General features: G+C 34.8%; 1 protein-coding gene across 3 annotated transcripts in view; it reads left to right on the top strand.

Moving 5' to 3' along the window:
- The window catches only part of LOC107694422 (E3 ubiquitin-protein ligase Itchy-like), a 28566-nt gene extending 8451 nt beyond the window's left edge, over positions 1-20115 (top strand). The window contains exons 3-25 of one of the 3 annotated variants that reach the window (XM_016494112.1): positions 1588-1729; positions 1969-2093; positions 3196-3330; positions 3508-3553; positions 4349-4521; positions 5281-5476; positions 6582-6677; positions 8126-8300; positions 8383-8446; positions 8774-8858; positions 9259-9387; positions 11438-11510; positions 12020-12091; positions 12286-12374; positions 13818-13977; positions 14143-14276; positions 15030-15170; positions 16288-16408; positions 16672-16776; positions 16850-16946; positions 18099-18171; positions 19224-19368; positions 19417-20115. In XM_016494112.1, the coding sequence (XP_016349598.1) occupies positions 1588-1729; positions 1969-2093; positions 3196-3330; positions 3508-3553; positions 4349-4521; positions 5281-5476; positions 6582-6677; positions 8126-8300; positions 8383-8446; positions 8774-8858; positions 9259-9387; positions 11438-11510; positions 12020-12091; positions 12286-12374; positions 13818-13977; positions 14143-14276; positions 15030-15170; positions 16288-16408; positions 16672-16776; positions 16850-16946; positions 18099-18171; positions 19224-19323 (2531 nt within the window). In that variant the 3' untranslated portion in view covers positions 19324-19368; positions 19417-20115. Of the gene's footprint in view, positions 1-1587; positions 1730-1968; positions 2094-3195; positions 3331-3507; positions 3554-4348; positions 4522-5280; positions 5477-6581; positions 6678-8125; positions 8301-8382; positions 8447-8773; positions 8859-9258; positions 9388-11437; positions 11511-12019; positions 12092-12285; positions 12375-13817; positions 13978-14142; positions 14277-15029; positions 15171-16287; positions 16409-16671; positions 16777-16849; positions 16947-18098; positions 18172-19223 lie in introns of all 3 variants that reach the window. The other 2 variants (XM_016494113.1, XM_016494111.1) reach the window with 2 other exon arrangements.
- Positions 20116-20717: the final 602 nt, after the last annotated feature.

Genomic DNA, 20717 nt, shown 5'->3' with positions numbered 1-20717 from the left:
GTGTGTGAAGACAGTAGCGCAAATCCGTGAATGAATGTTCTGAAGTGAAATAAACTTCAACGGAACAAAGTTGAATGGAATTGAATTGAATTAAAGGTGAATAAACTTCAACTTTACTGTTGAAGTGCACTGATGTCAGACTCATTTTGGATAATAAAGTTTATTGTTAAATTGTTAAATGCCCTGCCTCCATTACGTATCTCGGTCACGTCATTATAAGTGTTTAATCACCACATTTGAGTGATCATTTTAAAAAATGTGTTTATATATATATATTCTGTTTATGTATATACTGTATTCTATATATAGTACCAGTCAAATGTTTGGACACACGAATGGGCAAGTGTCCCAACTTTTGACTGGTACTGTACTATAATATACACAAAGAATATACTTTTTTACTCCCTAATATCGGTATCGGCCCCAAAAAAACCATATCGGTCGGGCTCTAATTAAAAGGTTACTTTTTTCTGTTTAATAAAGAAAGTTTGTAAACTTCCTAATAGTTCTCTGATATATTAAAAGTTTCTTTCTCTGCTTGTGCTGAATGGCATAAACCCTACTAAACTACTGAACAACATTAATTTTGTTTAGTAGGATTTTGTAACTTTGAACAAAAAAAAAAAACCTAAAGTGAATACAAATACAAACATTTTATTTTTAAGATTTTATTTAATCTTAATTGTTTCAGATAGCATTAACAAATGATGACAGTTTGCTCTAGTGAACATAATATCTCATGTTTCATAATAGGTACAAACCAGTGTTATTTCATTTATTTTTTATTTAATTTTATTTAAATACTGTTATAGCTTTTATTAATATTTTGAATTAACTTTCATTTTTATTTTTAATTTTACTTCATTTGGACAACTTTAAAGATGATTTTCTCAATAAACATAATATCTCATGTTTCATAATAGGTACAAACCAGTGTTATTTCATTTATTTTTTATTTAATTTTATTTAAATACTATTATAGCTTTTATTAATATTTTGAATTAACTTTCATTTTTATTTTTCATTTTACTTCATTTGGACAACTTTAAAGATGATTTTCTCAATATTTAGATTTTTTTGCACCCTCAGATTCCAGATTTTCAAATAGTTGTATCTCGGCCGAATATTGTCCTATCCTAACAAACCATACATTTATCATTTATTCAGCTTTCAGATGATGTATACATCTCAATTTCGAAAAATTGACCCTTATGACTGGTTTTGTGGTCCAGGGTCACATTTGTGTTTAAAAAGTGCATTTTTATGCACATTATATATATAAAAAAAAAAAATCTAGTTTCAATACAGTGTATTTTGAAGAAAACATTTTAGCCTCTTCACCTGTATTTTCTCCTCACAATACCTGCTTTTCTTCATTAAAGGGTTCATATGATGCTTTTTTAAAGAACATTATTTTGTGTATTTGGTGTAGCTTGTAACACTCCAAAGAGAAAGGAAAACTTGAAATCGCATCATATGACCCCTTTGATGTTTAGTGAAACATGTTTGCAAACATTTGCAAAATCCCATCAAAACCCATCATGGACGTGCCGTGTTGTTTTGACCGTTTGTTCTCTGGATTTGCAGTGATCTCGGCCAAACTCAAGGACAACAAGAAGAACTGGTTCGGCCCGAGTCCGTACGTGGAGGTGTCTGTGGACGGCCAGTCCAAAAAGACGGAGAAATGCAACAACACGCACTCGCCCAAATGGAAGCAGCCGCTCACTGTGTGAGTTTGGTGTGACCTCAGCCCTGTGTTTTTGATTTTGCACAGGCTCTACCAGTTCCTCAGTTAACTTCAGATGCACATTGTCATGCGGCTCAATTCTCTATTAAACCGCTTTCATCTTCTCGAAGTGAAGTGATTGTTAGTGACGTCAGAACTGACTGTGGACTGTATTATATACTCTATTGTTTGCCAAGTCTAGCGGTTGAGTGAGTGTGTGTGTGTTTGTGTTTGTGTGTTAGGATCGTGACTCCGTTCAGCAAGCTGATCTTCCGTGTTTGGAGTCACCAGACGCTGAAGTCGGACGTTCTGCTGGGTGTGGCCACCCTCGACATCAGCGAGACGCTCAAGTCACATGACATGAAGAGTGAGTGTTTGTGCTCTGCCACTTTAACCACAGGAACCACATTAAAGAGCGCAGCACAAGCCTGGATCTATTAGCAGGGTTTGTTGCATAGTGTTGATCACTGGAGCCCCTCTGTTTTATTTATTTAAGCAAAAATGACGGCATCTATATGAATGCTTTGTCTCTCTGAGTCATCATTTCTGTTGTCTAAATGCTGCTTGGATATATCATCGTTTACTAGCTCTGACAGGAATTATAGTATTGGACTGACTAGATTAGAAAGTGATTGTGCACTTTAAACGTGTACATGTTTATGTTTTAAATATGAACTTTAAAATGTTACAATAAAAAGATTTAAAATGTTTCTAATTTATATAATAGCATAATATAAGTGATTAAATTATACGTAATTTATGTAATATAAATCTAAGAATATATGTGTGTTTATGTTTTAAATGTGAATTTAAATAGTTATAATAAAAAATATATATTTTTTAATTTATATAATTGTATAATATAAGTGATTAAATTATATATATAAATATATATAATTTATGTAATATAAATCTAAGAATATATGTAAACATTTTAATTAAGTTATTAAAAATACAAATAATTTTTGAATAAATCATTCGGTTGAAGTTAAATGTAAAAATATAAATGTAATTATTTAAAAATATAAGTAGTGTTTTATTTAATTTTCTGCATTTACTGTTTTCACGTAACATGTTTACCAGCTGCAACAGGAGTTATGATGTTAGATAAGGTTTTAAATATAAACGTAACTTTAAAAATGGAAAAAATTATATTTATAAATTTATGTATAATTGATGATATATATTATTTAAAAAAATATCAGTTTAGTTTATACAATATAAATGTATATAATTGTAGAATATACATTGTTATATTAATGAATTTATTATTATGTTAAAGAAATTAAAAATAAATTATAAAAAAAATAAAAAAATATAAATAGAATTTGTTAATAAAATAAAAAAAAAATGTAATTGATTTTTCTGCATTTACTCTGTTTTCAGCAGTTGAGTGCCATTTTAACACTGATTGTTGTAGTTTGGAACTTGTCTTCATCAGCGTGTCTCTTTGGTTGTGTCTCTTTCAGTCTGTGAGGTGGTGCAGACGCTGCAGCTGTGCGCAGACAGAGATCAGTCTGATAACATCGGCGATCTGTCCGTGTGTTTGGACGGTCTGCAGGTGGATCCTGAAATGTTCCAGTCGGCCGAGGCCAACAACCCGAGTCAGTCACTCCAGTCACCTCAATAACAGTGCTACTTACAGTGGGTACGGAAAGATTTTAGCAAATGGCTGCAATATAACAAAGAGTGAAAAATTTAAGGGGGTCTGAATACTTTCCGTACCCACTGTATTTATTACACTAAAAAGAGCACCAATAACTAATGATATTGTTTTCCAGATACTTTAAATGGGGAATCTGAGCTAAATGACGACTCAAGCAGAAGGTATCTTCATATTAGTTATTAAATAACTATCAAAGTGAAAGTGTAAATGAAAGTTTCTTTTACTGTAGCTATGTTTCCATCCACCTATTTTTATGCGCATTTTGGAATATTGCATTAAAAAAACGCTGAATGGAAACGCCAAGATGCGCATAAATTCTAAAAATGCACTTGAAAAAACATATGCGCACAATTGAGTAGGATAAACTTTTTATCCGATAAGAAAAAATGCGCATAGACTATGATGGAAACACATTTACCGAATAAATTCCACCATGCGCATTGAAAAAGTCATGTGACTTTGCGCTAACTTGACTAACCAGCGAATTGATCTCGTTCACTGCATCTATATTGTTTGTTGTTTGTTGTTGTTTTGGTCACTCTGAAATGCCTGAGGAAAGTCTGTCATCGAAGTATTTTTGTATAATTTTCTCTGAAAGCAATGACTGCATTTACTGTGTTACGTCTGCTCTCTCTGAGGTGCAAGTCATTTATTATATAGTTTTCTTAGAGATATTTAGGGCCAGTTCATCAGGAAGTGACGATTTTGTTCTCTTTGACTCGTTGGATGGAAACGGTGCTTTATTCGCAAGTTTTATGCGATATTCCAGTTTTGTGCATAAGTTAAATTCGCATCTTTGGATGGAAGCACAGCTTGTGCCAACATTCGTTTGAGTTTACCAAAAATGAAGGGAGGCTGTGATTGGTTGAGGAATGTCACATGTCTCGAATCAGTTTGCGTACATGGTTTTGAATGAAACATCTCTGCCTGATGTCCTGTCTCTTTCTCTGGAGAAGCAGAGACCCGTCTCCATCGGTCACAGATGGCCAGGAGCAGCCGGCGGCTCCTAACGGCCGTGTGAACGGCATGGACTCTCCTTCAGCGTCATCCAGAGGGTCGCGACCCCAGAGACCTCCGCGACCCTCGCGACCTCCGCCACCGACCCCACGCAGACCCACGTCCTCCCCAGGTGAGACGCATTCGGTTATAGCATTTAGCTGTTTAATGCTCTACTTTTTCATATTGAAACATGTTGGATCAAGTCATAAAGGAAGTCAAAAAAAGACAAAATATTATCCAGGCTTATTTATTTTTGGCCAGCATCAGCTGATAATGAATCTTTTATGACCTATTAACAGAAGCAATAATTATTGGTAAATATAATGTAAAATAAATGTTCATTTAATTTTGTATTACTGTACATCATGTATACTCACTACTGTTTCTGAAAGAAGTCTCACCAAGGCTGCATTTATTTGATACAAAATACAGTAAAAACGGTAAAATTATGAAATATTTTTGCAATTTAAAAAAGCTGTTTTCTATGTGAATATCTGTTAAAAATTTAATTTATTTCTGTGATGTAAAGCTGAATTTTCAACATCATTACTCCAGTCTTCAGTGTCACAGGATCCTTCAGAAATCCGTATAATATGCTGATTTGCTGCTCAAGAAACATTTTTTATTATTATCAATGTTGAAAAAAGCTGTGCTGCCTAATTTTTTTTTTTTTGTGGAAACCGTGATACATTTTATTTTTCAGGATTCACAGATAAATAGAAAGTTCAAAAGAACAGCATTTATTTGAAATAGAAATTGATGTAAATAGAATAAAAAATGTTTTTGTTTTTTTTATTAAAGTATGCATGTATTTGTCCTGCTCTGCATTTGTATTGGTTGTTGAAAAAAAATTAGAGGAAATGGTGGTGAATTTTCCCCCTCTTTGCAGCTTCCTCCACCGGCTCATTTCCTGATGGCAGCGATTCGTCCCGTTCAGACACTCCAGTTCGGAATCCCACTGGAGGCGGAGCCCCGGAGTCTAGTCCCGCCCCCACAGTGGAGCAGCCTGGTAGGACGTCCCTCAGCGTAGTCCCCGCCCCCAGCAGGATTCCCAGCATGGTCAACCCTTGTCCGCTGCCATCTGGGTACGTCAGTAAACAGAAGCGCCGGTTCCTCCTTACATCACTTCCCCAATTTACAAATTGCTTGTCAACAGAAAATGCATGCTTTGTTTTTGAAAATTTTCAATCATTTAAAGACACAGTATGTAAGATTTTCGTAATAAAATATCCAAAAACTACTTGCATAGCGTGATATATTTCATGCAGTTGTGTACTTATGTTGTAGGATTTGTAAATACCAATTTTAAATAATGGCTCGTCCCTGGTCATTGTCGCCTATCAATGACGTAATATCCACATATCCTCAGTTTCCACTTGTAGAAGCTGTGGCAACACACGGACACAGATTCTGCTGTACTGTTAAACTAAATCCATTATGGCTGTCGTGAATAAAATGAAATTAAAAGTGTTGACCGCAGCATTCAATTTAGAACTTCTCAATGTTGCGCCATGATTTTTTAACGCGTTTTACAGTGTTGCGCATTATAACCAATCACACACGAGTCTGTTGAGCTTATGAATGCAATGGCCAGTCAGAGGCGTTCAGATGAGTTTTTGTTCACTGCATGCACTCGCTGACTGAATTCAGCTCTCACGAATTCTATAATCATAAACAACAAAGTGCAGATGTACGTATGATGAAAGAGATTCATTCATAAAACCGTGTACAGACAGCTTTACTGATTATAAGGGGAGTTTTTTGAGAGTGCTTAAAGGGATAGTTCACCCAAAAATGAAAATTGGGCTGCGTTTTACTCACCCCCGAGGCATCCTTTATTTTTGGATGAACTAACCCTTTAAACTCGCGCTAGACCGAACTCAGTCAAAATGTTCTTGACAATGTAAATGTTCTTAGCTCTCTTTCTCTGTATAATTTATTCGCTGTTTGAATAACTGTGGAAGGTACAGGTACAGGTAATAAAAAAAATTTATTCATTACCTTATCCATGAACATCCTCCTTCATAGCATCATCAAGCTTTGCCTTTGTTATTGTTTTGAAAATGCAGCAAAAACGTACACATTGTGACTAACTGAATTATATATCAGCCATATCTTGATATCAGTGCCCATATGGTTCACTCACTAACTGTAGTGTGTGTGTGTGTGTGTGTGTGTGTGTGTGTGTAGTTGGGAGCAGCGGGTTGATCAGAACGGCCGTGTGTATTATGTTGACCATGTGGAAAAGAGAACGGCGTGGGAGAGACCGGATTCTCTGCCGACGGGGTAAGAAACCCTCCTCTGCCATTGAATTACTGGACAGACCCTTAGAAGAATGTACTATGCATAATATATTTAAACTGTAACACAGAGTCAGTGCAGTGCAGTATGGTGGAGTTTGGATATTTCAGGTTAATAGTTCAGGATCTGGACAGTGATGAAGGTTTTATGTTTTAACACAAGATCTCATTTATTAGAGAGTTGCTATTTCGCATACTCTAACTTTTCTGAAATATATAGTATAGAAAACAACTGCCAAATGGCCTAAGTGAATTTTACAAAACCAAGAACATGTCCAGGTCATATTTCACCACAAAGGAAGTGATATTTTGTTTAAGAACATGCAGCTTATTTGTTTTAGGACCACCTTTTCTGCACTGTGAATAGGGATGTGTACTAGTACTGAAATACTGACAAACAATTTCAAGACTGACTAGTTGGTGGGCTACCTGAATAACATTTCTACTAATCAGCCTGTACTTAGGCTGGTTTTTCAATGGAAGCTTATTTCTGCATTGGAATAAAAGATAAAACAGGTAGTTGCAACGGTTTACCTCACAATTGTAACCTTTTATTGTTGATAGATATTGTGACTTTGTCAAGCATATGCAAGTCAGTATTTTACAATTTGAACATTAATTCTCAGAAATGTGAGTTTAGATCTTGCAATTCAAATTTTTTCCCCCCTCACAATTCTGACTTTGTTTTTCACAATTCTGACATTTTTTCGCGCTTTTTTTGCAATTGCAATCTCACAATTTGGACTTCTCAGAAATGTGAGTTTAGATCTGTTCCGGCTCTCGCAATTTTAACGTTTTTCTCACAATTGCAAATGTATATTGCGCAATTCTGACTTTTTTCTCGCAATTCTGAATTTAAATCTTGTATTTTTTTTTTTGTTTTTTTTTTGCAATTGCAAGTTTCTCACGATCTCACAATTTGGACTTCTCAGAGATGTGAGTTTAGATCTAACAATTCTGACTGTTTCTCGCAATTTTAACGTTTTTCCCGCAATTGCACATTTATATTGCGCTATTTTTTTTTCTCGCAATTCTGAATTTAAATCTTGTATTTTTTATTTTATTTTATTTTTTTGCAATTGCAAGTTTCTTACAATCTCACAATTTGGACTTCTCAGAAATGTGTTTAGATCTCGCAATTCTGATTTGTTTTCTCTCGCAATTTAGACTTTTTCCTCACAATTCTGATTTTTTTTTTCTTGCAATTGCGAGTTTGTCTCACAATTCTGAGTTTATATCTAGCAGTTGAAAAGATTCTCAGAATTCTCAGGAAGATTGTCAGAAAAAGTTGCTGTTACCTTTTTTTTGTTGTTGTTTTTTTAAACAACACATTTCTTAGGAGGTGTTATATATACTATTCAATATTGTTTGAAATGTTGATGAAAATGTAAATGCATAAATATTTTTGGCCTCAAATGGACTTCTCTCTTGTAGCTGGGAGCGGCGTGTGGACCCGATGGGCCGGGTGTATTTTGTGGACCACATTAGCAGAACCACCACGTGGCAGCGGCCCACGATGGAGACGGTGCGAAACTACGAGCAGTGGCAGCACCAGCGCAGTCAGCTGCAGGGAGCCATGCAGCAGTTCAACCAAAGATTCATCGTTGGGGTGAGGAAATTAAACACATGCATTTATCTTCATATTTTAACATATACACACAGTTAGCTATAATGTTCTCCTGATGCTGCAGGATCAGGCTTCAGCCACCCAGAATAAGGAGTTTGACCCGCTGGGACCTCTGCCACACGGATGGGGTGAGAGAGAGACAAACCTTCCTTTCATTGCATGGAAAAACTCCTGTAAAACCGTACCCTCTTCTGTAATATGCTGGACTAGCAGCTACTTTTTATTGTTCTGGTAACCTTATTATCTGCACCTGCGAAGCAGCACTAAATATAGCCGGTACATCCTTCAGTGTCCCAATTTAACAAATGAGAAGCGCTTGCACCATGTAAACCAGCTGGTGAAAATAGCTCAAATGTTGAAAATGGCTCTGAGTTAAAGTTTGCAAAGGCTTAATCACATCTTGGCTCCATTACTTCTTACTTTCCTCCTGGTGTCTCCTCCTGTCTTGCTCTCAGAGAAGAGAACGGACAGTAATGGCAGAGTTTACTTTGTTCATCACTCGACCAGAACGACGCAGTGGGAGGATCCGCGCACACAAGGGTCAGATCCTCTGTCTTTTTCCTCTAAAATGCCAATCTACAGAGAGAAACAATAAAGCACTTTTACATTAATGGCCTTCAATGCACTCCACTTTCAGCCGTGATTAAGGAAGACCAGTTTCAGAGAAGTTTTTCTTGTTGGTCTATGGACGTTGTAATTTCCATCTGCAGTGTAAATATGTCCATAAAAAAATTCAGAATTAGATTTTATTTTGTTTAAAAATTTAAATATTTGTTTAAATTCAAAATCTTTTCGTTTAAATTCATTTTTTTCTTATTTAATAGTGAGGCGCAATAAAGTATAGTGTTAAATAAGTAATTATCGCCCAGCTCATTGAGTCATTTTTCATAAACTGATGCCTATTAAAGTGTGCTCATGGCTCTGTTTCTGTGTTGTGCAGTTTGCTGAATGAGAAACCACTGCCGGAAGGTTGGGAGATGAGGTTTACGGTCGATGGCATCCCTTACTTCGTAGATCACACCCATAGAACCACCACTTACATCGACCCACGGACTGGAAAATCCTCTCTGTAAGTGCAAACAACCCCGCACACACTTAGAGAAGACTGCCTAGATAATGCAGTTCTGCCAGGTTTCCCTGTCAGGTTTTCCAGCACTGCATTATGATGTCAGGAGCAGTTCACTCTCGCATTATGATTTTAGCAGCAGTTCATGGTCGTAATATGATGTTCGCAGCACTGTAGCATTCACAGTTGCGTTATGATGTTAGCTGCAATGCAGTGTTCATGGTAGGAATATGATGTCAGCAGCAGTACACTGTCGTATTATAATATCGGCAGCAGTTCACTAGCACGTTACTATCTCAGCAGTAGAGTAGTGTTTATGGTTGCAATATATTGTGAGTAGCAGATCACTGTCACATTAAGATGTCAGCAGCAGTTAACTGTCACATTTTGTTGTTAGCAGGAGTGCAGCTTTAAAGGGTTAGTTCACCCAAAAATGAAAATTAGGCTGCGTTTTACTCACCCCCGAGGCATCCTAGGTGTATATGACTTTCTTCTTTCAGACGAATCCAGTCGGAGTTATATTAAAAATTGTCTTTGATCTTTCAAGCTCTATCATTGCAGTCAGCGGGTGTTGCGCTGCTTCAGTCCAAAAGAAGTTAAATAAAAATCGCCCATCCATAAAAAAAAAAGTCTCACACGGCTCCGGGGGGTGAACAAAGGCCTTCTGTAGCGAATCGATGCTTTTTTGTTACAAAACGTAATAATCACTTTAATCTAGCTTGTGCCAACAGTTGTACACGGAAGCAGCTCCGGGCGGATGACATAAGAATTTGGCGTTGCGCATGCGCCGGTGAGTCTCGTGAAAACCAACGTTTGTTAACAGAAGCAAAGGAAGCAATACTTCTTTACAAATCCTCGTTTTGTACTTCTAATTAGTGACCGTTGTTTTGTTTTGATCTCTCCGCTGCGTTTCTGTGTCACTTCTGAGCGGCGCATGCGCAAAGCTGACCTCATACGTCATCCGCCCGGAGCTGCTTCCGTTTACAACAGTGAGCGCAAGCTAGATTAAAGTGATTATTACGTTTTGAATATGGATATTTTTCTTACCAAAACGCATCGATTCACTACAGAAGGCCTTTGTTCACCCCCCGGAGCCGTGTGAGACACTTTTTTTATGGATGGGTGATTTTTATTTAAGTTCTTTTGGACTGAAGCAATGCAACACCCGCTGAGTGGCATTAAACAGCTTGAAAGATCAAAGACAATTTTTTATATAACTCCGACTGGATTCGTCTGAAAGAAAAAAGTCATATACACCTAGGATGCCTCGGGGGTGAGTAAAACGCAGCCTAATTTTCATTTTTGGGTGAACTAACCCTTTAATGTTGCATTATGATGTCAGCAGCAGTGCAGCTTTCTTTTCTTTTTACCGATCTAATGCTTTTGCAATCATTATGTATAAATCACATTATAAATGTCATTTATGACCTTGAGACTGGTCCGAGGAATTTCTTGTTTTGCTTCATTTGGTTTAGCTTACAGATGCACAGTGATCTCTTTCAGGCGAGAGACAGTACGTGTTCATCAGTCATTACATGCAAAACAGGAAAAACGGGTTTGTGTGCCTCTGGAGTGAAACTGTATTCGATTATAATCTTCCGTGATGACTCGGCTCAGAGAATGCAAATACACCTCTTTCAGAATGTGTGTATTAATCCACATCAAGTGTTTTGAAGGCACAAAGCGATCCTCTACGTCAGAGGAATGTGAGACGTGCTGCTGATGTCAAAATATTCCCAACAAACAATCATCTGCACTCAGTGTTACCCGTCACGAGCGTCAGAGTAAATGCTCAGGGCATCTAGATAAGACTTTTATTAGGATGTTTTCACCACGTGAATGAGTTTCAACTGTTCTGTGTACAGTTTGAGGGCATTTAAGAAGTAACCAGTAAGGATTAGCATGCACAGCAATTTTAGTGATTTTCATATTTAACATTAAATTAAGATATTTTGCTGTGGTGCTTTAGATTGAGTCCTAAATAAAGTATGAAGCAGTTTTACTGTATATTGTGTTTGCATCATAAACAATTTCACTCTTTCCTTCCCTTCAGTGAGAATGGCCCTCAAATCACATACGTACGAGACTTCAAAGCCAAAGTTCAATACTTCAGATTCTGGTGTCAGGTGAGGATTTTCTTTCAGTTGTGTTTTTATGGATGGAGAAATTCTGAAGTTTTAATGAACAAATATCAGAAGTTGGTCAGAACAATATTAAAGGAATAGTTCACCCAAAAAAGAAAGCTTGTTGAAAAATGTATTCACCTTCAGGCCATCCAAGATGTAGATGAGTTTGTTTCTTCATCATATGTGGAGAAATGTAGCGATCACTTGCTCACCATGAATGGGTGCTGTCAGAATGAGAGTCCAAACAGCTGTGATGTTTTTATCAGATGTTTGGACTCTCATTCTGACGGCACCCATTCACTGCAGAGGATCCATTGGTGAGCAAGTGATGCAATGCTACTTTTCTCCAAATCTGATGAAGACAGAGACAAACTCACTCATGTATATCTTGGATGACCTAAGGGTAAAGTTTTCAAAAAGGACCCCAAATGGATATTATAACTACTTCAGTTATATTTAAAATGTTTATTTTTAAAAATTAAATTGATTGTTTGAATTTTTCATTACAGCAATTAGCAATGCCACAGCACATAAAGATCACCGTCAGCCGCAAAACACTGTTTGAAGACTCGTTCCAGCAGGTAACGCAGTCTAACTTTAAAATAACCCATGACTGCTGTAATACTGTGGTGTTTTTCTGCTAGTAGCTCCAGCATTTAAAAACCAGATCAGAGACATAGCGTGGAGCCTGTAAATGTCTTTAAACACGTCAGACATCTGCACGGTTTGGAGTCTCTGAGATGTGAAATGATGTTTTTCTGGTGTCTCCCTGCAGATCATGAGCTTCAGCTCTCAGGATCTCCGGCGCAGGCTGTGGATCATCTTCCCCGGGGAGGAGGGGCTTGACTATGGAGGCGTGGCCAGGCAAGTTTCATATTTCTCTCTTTCTGGAGAATAAAGACCAGATCAAAGCATTCTAGAGCAGGGCTGCACGATATATCAAAATATGGATTAGTGCGATTGTCAAATTGTGCAGATTGCAATTTAATTAAATATATGCACTCTGAAACCATCAGCAGATACTTTAATTGCTGGCAATCTGTCAAAATAAAAGCACATTTGTTCAAATTCCAAAAAAAAAAAAAAAAATGTAAGTATTGTAACATTAGTATTGTAATTTTACAGTTGTACTATAAGATAATGTTGCTTATTGAATACTTAATTATTACTACAGTTACAATATTACAATGTATTTCTTATTTTGTTTAATATCTTATTTAATAATAATCACAGTAAAATCACAATTATTATTGTAATCATAATTTTGTAGTCATATTATTCATAGAATTGGTCAGAATGTGCCCCATGAAAACTCAAGTGGAGCTATATATTTTTTTTTACTCTCTTCTCCAGGGTTATTATAGGTAACTAAAACAGAAACTAAAATTAAAACCATAAATACAAACTTTATCATTACTTAAAATAAATGTTAACTGAAAAAAAAAAAAAAAACATAAAATAAGAGCATATAAAATAAAACATGAAAGTGTTTTATTTCAGCTAGTTGTTTTGTTTAACTTAAAAATAACTAAAAGTAAAATTGAATTAAAAATTAATAAAAAACTATATATGTATATGTGTATATATGTGTGTGTATATATATATACATATATATGTAATAGTGCTGTCAAATGATTAATCACATCCAAAATAAAAGTTTAATCTGTTACTCATAATATAATATACAATTCATTGAGTACATTTTAAAAAGTTTAAAAATATTTGTTTAAATATTAAGAATGTTTTTTATACACATCACATGGGGGATTTCCAGAAATTCATGGTATTAATAATATATGTTTAAAATGCAACTTACAGAAATTTGTGTTGAATTTATAATTATGTATAACATTTTTATATAATTATATATAACATGTTCTATTAGGTAACTTAATTTATTTTCTGAATTTAATCTTAATCTATAGATTACATTATATATAATTCATAGATTACAATTCACACACACACACACACACACACACACACATATAATATATATATATATATATATATGTATTATTTATTTATTTTTATTTTTTTTCACATTTTTATAGCGTCTCAGTGATACTAACACTGAAGTTCACTTTATGGTTACTGAAAGAGGTTTAATTTGGTTCCTATAAAGAGTAAACCCAAATGTAAATACGCAAATTAAAGAAAAAAGCTTTCCCAGATTGTTGAGGCCTCTCATGCTCTGATGCAGTGGTTTATAGTTGTTTAGGAGTGATTTAGGTTTGGTGCATCACACTGCATTGCTTGTGTCCAGTGTGATACTGTAAAATAAAGCGTGTTGTGTGTTTTGTGCAGGGAATGGTTCTTCCTGTTGTCTCACGAGGTGTTGAACCCCATGTACTGCCTGTTTGAATACGCTGGCAAAGACAACTACTGCCTCCAGATAAACCCCGCCTCCTACATCAACCCCGACCACCTCAAATACTTCCGGTTCATTGGACGCTTCATCGCCATGGTAATGCTGCCTTGCCATATTTGGTCAGTGTCAGATTGTATTTTAAGTGGTGCGATATTAAACAACTGCTTCTGTTTCTTAACTGGATTTGGACGTTCAGGAACATTATAATGGCAAAAATCTCCATGATGCCTGTTTAGCATTTATTCTTTGTGCTTCCTGCAGGCCTTGTTTCATGGGAAATTCATCGATACGGGCTTCTCGCTCCCGTTCTACAAGCGCATCCTGAACAAGCCCTTGGCTCTGAAAGACCTGGAGTCCATCGACCCGGAGTTTTACAACTCGCTCATCTGGATCAAGTCAGTTTACCAGCTTTACTGAATGCATGAATATTCATTACGAATAAGTATAATGCATTAAAGTCTTACAGAAGTGTATGTGGTACCATGGTACTGTAATATATACCATAAGGTACTTTAAGGTACTTTAAAGAATACCATGGTACTTTTTGGGTACTTTTTTAAAAATAAAAAAGAAACAACAACAAAATATTTAATAATATTCATGATATAACGTAACATACATGAAACGAAACATATACGTAATTTAAAAAAAATCTGCATTTTAATTTATTAATTATATATTTTATATATATAATGTTTAATATATATTAAATAAAAATAACATTTAAATATATAGATTTATGTATATCATATAATTGTGTTTTTAATTTATTCTATTGGAATGAATGAATGAATGAATATGTATGTATTTTGTATGGATGTATGGATGTATTTATCTATTTACTATATAAAATGTTTTTTCTTCCAAAAATAAACATAAATTCTAACTTATTAATACTACTTCTACTACTACTACTACTAAATATGTAAATAAAGTCCACTTTATATAACGTCCACTTTAAATTTCAGAGTAAAGTTGCATTGATGAATTAAGTATTATGTGTTTAGGCCTCCAAATAAAAATCGAATAAATAGCAAATTATTATTTTGTTAATTATTTATTATAGTGGTAAAAAAAAAGCTCAATTTAATTAGTCTTTAAAAGAAAAGGTGATTTTGCCCAAAATCTAACTGTGTGTGTTGTGTCAGGGATAATAACATCGAGGAGTGCGGGCTGGAGATGTTTTTCTCAGTGGATAAGGAGATCCTGGGTGAGGTGTCGACTCACGAGCTGAAGCCGGACGGCGGGAACATCCAGGTCACAGAGGAGAACAAAGAGGAGTACATCAGGTGCCGCTCTGCCTGTCTAAGTCTCATAATGAAACACTCTGGATGCTAAATAAAGCCAAACCCCACGCTGACACACATAAAGCCCTCTAGATGCTTTAGTACTGGTCATGCTGTTGTTGTTACAAAGGATTATCTTCATTTTACTTGTCAAAGTCCAGTTATATATATATTAAAAGTTGCATTAACTTACCTATTATACATTTATTTAAAAACGACATTTTAAAAATTGAAATTACATTTACATATTAATTACATTTAAAAATGATTTATCTAATAATTAATATAAATAATCTACAGTACAGTATAGTACATTTTTAGTTATGATATATGAATTTATATTATTTATAGAAATAATTATTTAAAAAATATTAATATTTTAAATTAATATAAATTATATTAATATATTTATATATGTATTATATATTAAATTATAAATTGTTATATACCATAGACTATAAAAACATGGACGTAGTGTCCATGACGTCACCCGTAGGTTTCTGAAGAGCGTTTTTGAAGCTCAAAATGGGCGGAGCTGGCTGTCGCCATCTTGGCAGGGCGTCACCATGCGTCACTCCCGGATCCGGCCAGTCGATGAATTGCAGTTTTAGTCACTTCCGTGTTGGTTTCATGAGAGAGAGCGGAAGGTTGCCGCTTGATAGATATATATATACACACACACACACATAAAAATGTTGCATTAACTTGCATGTAATGTATTTATTGCAAGCAACTTTTTGCAACATTTTATTTATAAATTATTATTATAATATAAATTAATATTATATTTGAATTTTATTTAAAATGTTGCTCAACTTGCATTTTATTTATTATATATGTTGTTTCATTGTTACAAAAATGTTGAAAAAAGATTATATCCTAAATGGATGTAAAAAGGTTAACAAAATACTTGTTGTTTTTAGCTGATAGCTGTTGCGTTATGTTAGCTGCCCATAAAGTGCATTTCAAACCAGGTTCTGCATTGATGATCTCTTAGATGGTAGCTTCCTGTAAAGACAGCAAGGCAGCTCACTAGAGATTGGAACGGAGCTTATGCCTCCTCAGGTGATGTTGAGTGTGTGTTGGTTGTAAATGTCCTGTTGTGTGTGTGTGTGTTCAGGCTGGTGGCGGAGTGGCGTCTGTCTCGTGGTGTCGAGGAACAGACTCAAGCCTTCTTTGAAGGATTTAATGAGGTTCTTCCGCAGCAGTACCTGCAGTATTTCGATGCCAAAGAGCTGGAGGTGAGAGACGCTGATTTAAAATCTCTTAAATCCCATGCACAGAGCTACCTCAAAAATATATGTGCACTTGAGTCACACTTCAGCATATCAATGTCATTGCGTAACATAACAAAATGCAGTGGCATTATTATATATTTGGGATATATGTGCAAATACTTTAACAAATGCACTGTACATTCCAAAGCTTGCAGAATCAAATCAAACATCTCATTTAAATACTGTTGTATCTGTTCTGTAATTAACCGTGTGTTTGTGTGTCATAGGTGATGTTGTGTGGAATGCAAGAAATAGATCTGAATGACTGGCAGAGAAACAGCATTTACAGACATTACACCTCCACCAGTAAACAGATCCTGTGGTTCTGGCAGGTAATGACGCAAAAATAATTTTAAATGAATAATCATTCAGATTGCACCAAGACACTCTCTCTTTTCTCTGTAGTTTATTAAAGAGATGGACAATGAGAAGCGCATGAGACTGTTGCAGTTTGTCACTGGTACCTGCCGTCTGCCTGTCGGAGGCTTTGCAGACCTGATGGGTGAGTTTTTATTTATTTTGGATTCAGATCAGTTTTATTTACATAACAATGAAACAGCATGAAACAGCATTCACTATGCATTTAACTTCCACAGTGTGATGTATTGTAGCATTAAGGCAAGACACAACAAGCGAGTAGGGTAAAAATATTTAACTAATACACGTCATCATACTTTCTCCAGTTGATTAATCACAGTACTTTAGGACAGTTGCTTTGTATTACAAGTTTTATAAAATGTTTTGTTTAAATCTGTAAATAAGGCGTTATCTAATTAGACATTTCCAGAAAATGAATCTGGCCATTGGATAAAGCCAGGTTCAAAATTTTTATTTCATTTTGTTGACATATTAGAGTCAAAGGTTTTTACCGAAGGGATTTTGTATATCTATTTTTGTCTCTCCACAAATCAGAAAATGCTGTCAACAGACAGAAAAAAATAAATTTTCATCATGTTTTAGGAATAAAATATTATCTAAATCAGTGTGAATGAAATATGAACAAACCCCTCAGTCAAAACAATAAAATATTATCTAAATCAGTGTGAATGAAATATGAACAAACCCCTCAGTAAAAACCTTCAGAATATAGAGAGAAATAAAACTGCTAAGTTTGGTGTTTGTAAGTGCTGCTGAAGTGGAGAAAAAACTTTTAAAGGTATGGATTGTAATTGAAATCTACTGACGCAAACAGATAAAATGTTACAAAATAAACACTTAAATGTGTATTTTAGATGTTATCTTTCAAAAAAGAATATTATGGAAGCAAAGTTCAAAATCACAAAATTGACCAGTTGCCCTAAGTGGAATAATGACTGGGACATAATGTAGAGAGCAACCAGAATTTTATCAGATCACAGTTGTTAGGTCAGGGGTGCCCAACCCTGCTCCAGGCGATCGACTGTCCTGCAAAGTTTAGCTCCAACTCTAATCAAAGACACCTGCCTTTAATTTTTAAGTGATCCTGAAGACCCTAATTAGTTGCTCCAGGTGTGTTTGATTAATGTTGGAGCTGAACTTTGCAGGACAGTCGATGGCCAGGAGCAGGGTTGGGCACCCCTGTGTTAGGTGTTTTGATATTATTGGCTTAATATTTTTTAGTTTGAGTCCTGGCTCATGTTGGGAGAGTGTGACGTTTGTCATATGTTTGGTTCAGGGAGTAACGGACCGCAGAAGTTCTGCATCGAGAAGGTTGGGAAGGAGAACTGGCTTCCCCGCAGCCACACATGGTACATAATCTCACTTCATACAGACATTATTTTGATCTCAAAACTTAAGCTTAAGATGTGTAAGTACAGAGCACTTGTGTCAGAGGAGGAATGTTTTAAAATATTAGTCTAATGGTTGCACCTTTTCAACTGTCTAAATAAATGTTTTAATGATTTAGCAAATAGATTAATCAAAAGGCAAAAGCATTTTTAATATAGTAAGCATAAATAAAATATTGTACAGTGTATGTGGGTGTGTGTACATATATTACATGCATATGTTTATAGTATATATATTAAATGGTATATATTAGTATACACAAATGTGTGTATTATATGTAACTCATTTATGTGAGCTTGATGAAATTGTTGTTATTTTTGTGGTGGTTATTATTATTGTTAAAATATATTTATATAGTATATATTAATAATGTAATTATACTATTTCAAACTATTGTTAAAATATTTATATAAATAACAATATTATTTATGATTGTTTATAGCATTTTATTGTTTATTGTATATTAACTTTTTACTTTTTTTAAAGAATTTAATAATTTTTGTCTAATGATTTGTTGTTTATTGCATTATTAAATATTTAATTACTCGTACACAAATTTATTAATATTTTTAATTTGAAGTTAATACATTGATAAATGATTCCTTCACTGTTTTTAAGTGACACTCCTAGCTAGTGCTTCATATACTGTAAATTTTTACACATTTGCACCATGTATTCAGACTTCTTACTGCATATTTAACTATATTTAAAAAAAAAGTTGATTTAATAATTAAATAATCTAAATAATAAATAATTGTTAAATATCTAATATTTTTAATACATTTATTTAAATATTTATTTTGAAATTCATGATAATTTATTGTTTTTATGTGACACTCTTAGAGCTTCATATACTGTAATTTTTTGTATTTGTTGTATACTGCATATAATAATCATCTTAAAATCAATAATATTCATCTGTAATGCAGCAGCAGTGCATATACAGTAATCATTGAGTACACAGTGTGGATATTAAACCTGTAAATTCTCTTGTTTTTCTTTTGTACTCCAGTTTTAATCGTCTGGATCTGCCGCCGTACCGCAGTTACGAGCAGCTGAAGGAGAAGCTGATGTTTGCTATTGAGGAGACGGAAGGTTTCGGACAGGAGTGAGATTCTCTCTCTCTCTCTCTCTCTCTCTCACACACACACACACACACACACACACACACACACACAAAGAGGACATCCAGATCTCATGCACACTAGTTTTCCTGAGAGGACAGACCGTTGATCTGACACACAGGTGCATTATGGGAAAATGAGGGTTTTTGCGCTCACCTGTCACTTGGTATTAATTAAAAGGAGGCTTTAAAGGAGGCTTTATGCAAGTGTGTCAGAAACGTGACATGTTTCTACATGTGATCAATCCAGCGAGTGCTGTTCTGAACGACTCCAGAAGAAAGAGCAGATGGTCTGAAGAGTCCCAGAACGATTGGAATGATTCACCAGAGCTCTGTGAATGTGTTTTTATGTTCACAAACCCTTCGACGGGTCTCCTTGTGCCTTTTTTCCTCACTGTCATCCAAACAAACTGAGTTATTGAAGTGTAGCACTCGACAGCAGCAGGATCTTCAGGCGAGAACCTGATGGCTTGTTGCACAACTGATCAAATTGTTCATTCAAACTGTCAAGAAATGGCCAGTTTCATCCCAAAATCATTTAGAAATTGTATTTTGCAAAACTAACAGGACAATTAAGGTATTTGGCATTGTGACTTTAAAACATATTCATGACAATTAAACACATTTTCACAAATTCTCATTGTTATAATGTGGAAAAAAATGTCTTTTCCACATGTTCTTGTAACTGTAATGTGAAAAAAAGAAACCGTGTATATATATACTTTCAATTGTAAGTAAACATTGTGTTGTAATTTAACTTGTGCTGATCTAAACAAAAAATAATAAACATTTAACCAAACTAATACATTTAATAATGAAATAACAACCGATTTTTTTACAGAAATGCATTTTTCCACATTATGCTAATGTAAATAAAAATAAAAAAAGTAAAATGTTTGATTTTCATGAAAATACTGTTGCAGTGCATATACATATACACACACACACACACACGTACATATATATATATATATATATAAGAACATTGAAAAACCATTTCAAAATATATTATTAAAACAATATAAAAAATATTTTACTTAATATTTTAATATATATATATATATACAGTATACACACACACACATATATATATGAATTTTGAGGTGAAACATGGCTTGGACATTTCAAAAATGATGCAAATGACTCTAAAAGTTTGCGTGATTTCAGGACATTCTTGCTCTTGTTCTCCGGTGTGTCTGATTTCACGCTCTGGTTCTCCAGCACAGATTCACATTACTAAATGATTTCTCTGAAATTGTGTGGTTTTCAGGTGCGGCGCCGGCCTTGAATCTCTGAAGCGATAATGTGAGTTTATTTGGGCCTAAATTTGTGAGAGTGCAGTATTTATCACAGGCACCGCTCTAGTTCTATAGGGCGGCTGCT

Source organism: Sinocyclocheilus anshuiensis, unplaced genomic scaffold (genome assembly GCF_001515605.1).
Source record: "Sinocyclocheilus anshuiensis isolate Anshui unplaced genomic scaffold, SAMN03320099.WGS_v1.1 scaffold1826, whole genome shotgun sequence".
Taxonomy (NCBI): domain Eukaryota; kingdom Metazoa; phylum Chordata; class Actinopteri; order Cypriniformes; family Cyprinidae; genus Sinocyclocheilus; species Sinocyclocheilus anshuiensis.
Note: the sequence above shows the minus strand (reverse complement) of the source record. Positions and strands in the feature narration are given on the sequence as shown.